Source organism: Stegostoma tigrinum, chromosome 2, assembly GCF_030684315.1.
Source record: "Stegostoma tigrinum isolate sSteTig4 chromosome 2, sSteTig4.hap1, whole genome shotgun sequence".
NCBI classification, from domain to species: Eukaryota; Metazoa; Chordata; class Chondrichthyes; order Orectolobiformes; family Stegostomatidae; genus Stegostoma; species Stegostoma tigrinum.
In genome coordinates this window covers 48,386,335-48,392,687 of record NC_081355.1, presented here as the reverse complement: position 1 = coordinate 48,392,687, position 6,353 = coordinate 48,386,335, and the positions used below count along the sequence as shown (strand labels likewise).

The window sequence follows — 6,353 nt, the reverse complement described above, 5'->3', positions numbered from 1 at the left end:
CATTTCTGAGGAACGATCACCGGACCCAAAACGTTAACTCTGTCTTTTCCATCACAGATGCTGCCACACCTGCTGAGCTTTTCCAGCAAACTTGTTTTTGTTTTTAACGTTTCCTGTCCAGTGACCTTTCGTCAAAAGTCACGTAAACGGGGCACGAAGTAAGGCTTGTGTTTCTCCCAGGATCCTTCAGGTCAGGAGTGCATATTGCGCCAGCGCGAGCTGGATCGCCGGAAGTGACGGATGAGAATCAGTGAAGTGAGTTACAGATTTTATGCTTCATGGGTTATCTGAACGTTTCAGGAGTGTTGTAGAACTTCCGGAAGGACGCAGAGGTAATGGAGGTGGCTTGTTAAGTTTGTGATCAACTCTAAGACGTCTAAGCATGGTGTAGTACATGCTGCCAAGAACCTTAAACTGATGCTCAGCTGAGGGTTGGAGAATATTGGGATTTTATTTCTTGAAAGTAAGCAACTGAAACGGGTCGGCATCTGCAGTTCCCATTATCACTGAAACGGGTCCTTGTTTTTGTATAAATATAGTAACTGGCACAAAAATGGGTTACATGGTGAGCGGGCCAAGGGGACAACGACATGAATTTAGGGTTGGTATTGGAAAACTCTTCAAACTCACTGATCCGTACGTGTCGTCAAGCTGCAAACCCTGAAACTGTTTCGTTGCATGCTGCAATGTCTCTTAGTTTTCAGCTTCAATAAATTATATGAATGTTGCATGTGCTGCAGCAGCTAATGTGTACACAACAGGATTTCAAATGTTAGTTAATTTTGCCATGGTATGCATTGGTGATGCCATCTGAATGTGACGTTTAGCTGCAAATGCACTCAATCTTCGGAATTGAGCCTGTATGGTAATCAAAGTTTCAAAGTATGTGCACAGTTCTGGTCAAATTCAGGTCAGCATTTGTAAAGGGAGAAACAGTTGGTATTTTGGGCCCAATGATGTCTTTGGAAAGGTCTTTATCAAGGAGAATTCAAGTATTAAATCTGACTTTTTTTTTCTCTCAGTCCACTGATGCTACCACACCTGTTGAATTTCTCCAGCACTTTCTAGTTTTATTTCAAATCTTCAGCACCCACAGTATTTTGCTTTTTAATTTAAAAAGAATGCACTTTGTGTGAATCACTGAAGAAGCCAATATTTATTGCCTGTCCTCCTCTTAAAATAGTTGTTGGTCACCACATTTTATAGAACAGTATTGCTTGATGGGCCTCTTTAGAGTCAATAAAAAAAGGAAAAAACTCCAGATTCTGTAAATCAGAAACAAAAACAGAAAGTTGTTCAAAGCTCAGCAAGTCTGGCAACATCTGTGAAGACAAATCAGAGTTAACATTTCAGATCTGGTGATCCTTTCTCAGAACGGTTCTGAGGAAAAACCACTTTAGAGTCAAGCTCACTTTCGTAAGGAACCTGGCCTACAGCTTATGAGACATGAAGTATCTGTCACTGAAAGATACAAAAATCAAACTGGTTTGTCATTGTCACTTATGAAAATTTCATTAATTTTCAACTGCTTAATCAGTTCCTTCATATTCTTAAGTTTCCATAATGGGATTTGGACTTCATTCTGTGGAATATTCTTTACCTCTATAGGATTACTGTGGCTATTAGTCCAGTAGCACAACCACTACATCATCATACCCTCATAAATTCTCAGTTGTATACACCCACATTTGTAATTAAAATTGCTTCTCATCTGTCTTAAATGTGCAACCCCTTATTTTGAGGTTATGCCTTCTGGCTCTGGACTCTGTCACAAGAAGAATCATTTTTTTTCATCTACTCTGTCAAGTACCCTACGAATCTTGTACGTTTTGATAAGATTAAGGAGTATATGTATTTGCAAGTGGATAAATAGTCAGCCTGAATGAATGAATGAATTCTATCACAGGCTGTAAAGAGAGATAAAGGAGAACATAACAAATTGTAACCATCATTTTCCAAATCTTAAGTTAGAAATATTGATTTGTAAGGTAAGATTTTTATCCACTTTGTTTAAAAAGTAAGGGAATGCCAAGTAATTAAAAGCCTGTTAGACTAACTTTGGTCACATTATGGGAGATAATTTTGAAGGACAGGAAATCATTAATTAAAACCACAGTGATTAAACAAAGATGGCCAGTAGAAGATGAAGGCTGGAGAATACAAGAGACTGCTGGCAGAAAAGTGACAAATAACATTTGTCCAGATTGAATTTCAAGTGTGGAGAGCAAACAAGAGAATATACAATGAGTGGTAGGATGCTGAAGGTGTAAAGAAACAGAGGAATCTTGACGATTATGTCAACAGGCTCCTACTGGTAGTAAAACAGGTAAATAACATGGCTCAGATGGTAACAGTGTGAAGCTGGATGAACACAGCAGGCCAAGCAGCATCTCGGGAGCACAAAAGCTGACGTTTCGGGCCTAGACTCTTCATCAGAGAGGGGGATGGGGAGAGGGTACTGGAATAAATAGGGCGAGAGGGGGAGGCAGACCGAAGATGGAGAGAAAAGAAGATAGGTGGGGAGGTAGGGAGGGGATAGGTCAGTCCAGGGAAGACGGACAGGTCAAGGAGGCGGGATGAGGTAGTAGGTAGGAAATGGAGGTGCGGCTTGAGGTGAGAGGAAGAACAGGTTAGGGAAGCGGAGACAGACTGAGCTGGTTTTGGGATGCAGTGGGTGGAGGGGACAAGCTGGACTGGTTTTGTGATGCAGTGGGGGAGGGGAAGAACTGGGCTGGTTTTGGGATGCAGCGGGGGAAGGGGAGATTTTGAAGCTTGTGAAGTCCACATTGATACCATTGGGCTGCAGGGTTCCCAAGCGGAATATGAGTTGCTGTTCCTGCAACCTTCAGGTGGCATCATTGTGGCACTGCAGGAGGCCCATGATGGACATGTCATCTGAGGAATGGGAGGGGGAGTTAAAATGGTTCGCGACTGGGGGGTGCAGTTGTTTATTGCGAACCGAGTGGAGGTGTTCTGCAAAGCGGTCCCCAAGCCTCCACTTGGTTTCCCCAATGTAGAGGAAGCCACACCAGGTACAATGGATACAGTGTACCACATTGACAGATGTGCATGTGAACATCTGCTTAATATGGAAAGTCATCTTGGGGCCTGGGATGGGGGTGAGGGAGGAGGTGTGGGGGCAAGTGTAGCACTTCCTGCAGTTGCAGGGGAAAGTGCCGGGTGTGGTGAGGTCGGAGGGGAGTGTGGAGCGGACAGTGGAGTCACGGAGAGAGTGGTCTCCCCGGGAAGCTTCTCCAGCATCTGCAGTTCCCATTATCACTGGTTCAGATGGTACATTGGATACCTTCCTTTTATTAGATACTGAGTACAGGAGTTGGGATGTTATGTCTCCACGTCCCTAACCTGTTCTTCCTCTCGCCCATCCTTTCCTCCCACCTCAAGCCGCACCTCCGCTTCCTAACTACTACTTCATCCCACCTCCTTGACCTGTCTGTCTTCCCCGGACTGACCTATCCCCTCCCTACCTCCCCACCTATACTCTCCTCTCCACCTATCTTCTTTTCTCTCCATCTTCGGTCCGCGTCCCCCTCTCTCCCTATTTATTCCAGAACCCTCTCCCCATCCCCCTGTCTGATGAAGGGCCTAGGCCGAAACGTCAGCTTTTATGCTCCTGAGATGCTGCTTGGCCTGCTGTGTTCATCCAGCTTCACACTTTGTTATCTTGGATTCTCCAGCATCTGTAGTTCCCATTATCACTGGTTCAGATGGTACATTGGATACTTTCCTTTTATTAGATACTGAGTATAGGAGTTGGGATGTTATGTTATGGCTGTCCAAGACATCGGTAAGGTCACTATTGGTAATACTGTGGACAATTCTGGTTACCTGTCACAGGAAAGATGTCGTTAAACTGGAGAGGTTGTAGAAAAATATTTACAAGAATGCTGCTGTAAATTGAGGGTTTGAGTAATTAGGATAGGCTGTAACTTTTCTCCCCCTGGAATATTGGAGCCTGAAGGTTGACTCTGTAGACGTTTATAAAATCATGAGGGGCATAGATAAGGTGAATGACCATGGTCTTTTTTGCAAGAGAGGCGACTTTAAAACTAGAAGGCATAGGTTTTGAGATGAGGGGAAAGATTTTAAAAGGGGTCTGAGGGGTCAACTTTTTCATGTGGAGTGTGGTGCATGTTTGGAACCAATTGCCAGAGGAAGTGGTAAAAAACAGGTACAGTTACAGATTTTAAAAGACATTTGGACAGGTATCTGAATAGGAAAGGTTCAAAGGGATATGAGCCAAATGCAGGATTAGTTCAGTTTAGGAAGCATAATAAATATGACTCTGAGATGAAATGTTATTTCTAGAACTACCTTAAACTGGTTAAGCCACAATTGGAGTAATGTGTGCATGTCTAGTTGTATAACGTACTGAAGAAAGGATGTGATTGTGCTCAAAAATGTGAAGTTGAGATTTGGAATTTCTCTAGGTGTGGAGAATTTTAAAAATACAAAGAAATTAGCCTGGCTAATTTGCAGTAGAAGTGGGAGATGTTAGGTGTATAAAATGAAGTGACTTATATTGGGTCAATAACCAGGAAGCTAGTTTAAATTAATTAACACAAGATTTGGAGTGAAGTAGAGAATTTTTCACCCGGCAGGGTCTGGAAGTCACTGCCTGAAAAGATGGTAATGGCAGAAGCCCTCATTGCATTTTGTTGGGGCGGGGGGTGGCGTGAGAAAATAGTTTGCCCTTGAAGTACCATAAGCTATAGGGCTATAGACCATGAAGAGTAAAAGAAATTAGTGATTTTTTTTTGGCTTCCTCAGATATGATGGGGAGCTTTCTGAGTTATAAACTTTCAATGTGTCCAGGAGCCCTAACCCCGAACTGATTATTTCATGTTTAACGCTCCTCAAATGCTGATGTCAGTCCTATGACCACTGCTGGTGAAGCCAGCTGAACTACATGCACTCAAAGCTGGTACCTTCCTTGTCAGAACAGCAGACATATTTTCCAGAGATAATGGGAACTGCAGATGCTGGAGAATTCCAAGATAATAAAATGTGAGGCTGGATGAACACAGCAGGCCAAGCAGCATCTCAGGAGCACAAAAGCTGACGTTTCGGGCCTAGACCCTTCATCAGAGAGGGGGATGGGGAGAGGGAACTGGAATAAATAGGGAGAGAGGGGGAGGCGGACCGAAGATGGAGAGAAAAGAAGATAGGTGGAGAGATTTTCCATCTGTCTGCATTTGCAATGGTGAATGCTTTAATATTATCAGTTGTAATTAACCCTTGACTCAAAATCCAAAGCTAAATAAATTAAATTTAGCATGCAATATACTTATTTAGGTAGCATCTTTGGAAAAAAAAAATTAGGTGTACTAATAAAAATAACAAGTAATGAATTGCTGTGCCACACAGTGATCAATATGCAGACAAACTAAAACATTCTAGTGAAACTGAGTAATTAGATTCTTTGGCTTTACAATTCATTTATTTTGAACGACTTTAATAAAGTATTTGCAATTCCTAGAGCAAAATTCATATCAAACAATATTTCAAAATCATCATAACATGTGTCTTTTCCATTGCAGGTGTGAACAGGATGGCCTTTCTTGTGAAGAATCTTCTCCAGGTGGTCAAGAAGCCTCTGTGGCAGTTGTGCAAATGTTCAGCTCTCTGTAGGCCATCAGCCTGTTCAGTGACACATAAGCATTTGAGTATGGTGGTTATAGTGAAGCCCAAAATTGGGCTGGATCCCCTCAAGATAGTGAGATTTGCTGCCATGCCGTTTCTTCAACAGTACCAACTACAAACTGTACAGGGAATGGCAGGAATGAAAACTAAGACTTCTGTAAAGAAGCGATGCAAGGACTGTTTCTTTGTGCGTAGACGGGGACGTTTATATGTGTATTGCAAGTCTCATCCCAGGCACAAACAGAGGCAGGGGTAACCTAGAGAGTTGAACTTTAATAAATCGCTACATGGAAATTACAACAAATGTGTAGAATTTTGTGCTCCTGTTAATGATACCATATCAAATAAAATAAAATTTCTTCTTTGGAATCGGAATTATTGAATGTACAGTTTTTGAATTTATAGAGAATTTATATCTGGAAGTTATATTCCAAACTCTTAATATCTTTGCGGTCGGTGGGGGGAGAGAGTTTCTAATGCTGCAGATGAAACAAAAGTAGTCACCTGCATTTGTACAGCACCTTTAATGAAGCAAACCATCCTCCCAAGGTATGTGATTAAAAACCTTAATGAACCAGAATTATACTAAGTCACAGAAAGAGGAAGTAGGAGAAATGGCATTAAAAAATAAAAGGAGGATCTTGAAGAAAGCAAGGTGGAGATATCCAAGGTGGGGGTATTCAGAGCTTATA

The 6,353-nt window shown here is 42.1% G+C and overlaps 1 protein-coding gene across 1 annotated transcript; it reads left to right on the top strand.

Moving 5' to 3' along the window:
- Positions 1-6,036, top strand: mrpl36 (mitochondrial ribosomal protein L36). Its single transcript, XM_059641529.1, has 2 exons — positions 1-332; positions 5,559-6,036. The coding sequence occupies exons 1-2, from the start codon at positions 272-274 to the stop codon at positions 5,915-5,917; spliced, it is 420 nt and encodes a 139-aa protein (XP_059497512.1). The 5' UTR covers positions 1-271; the 3' UTR covers positions 5,918-6,036.
- Positions 6,037-6,353: the final 317 nt, after the last annotated feature.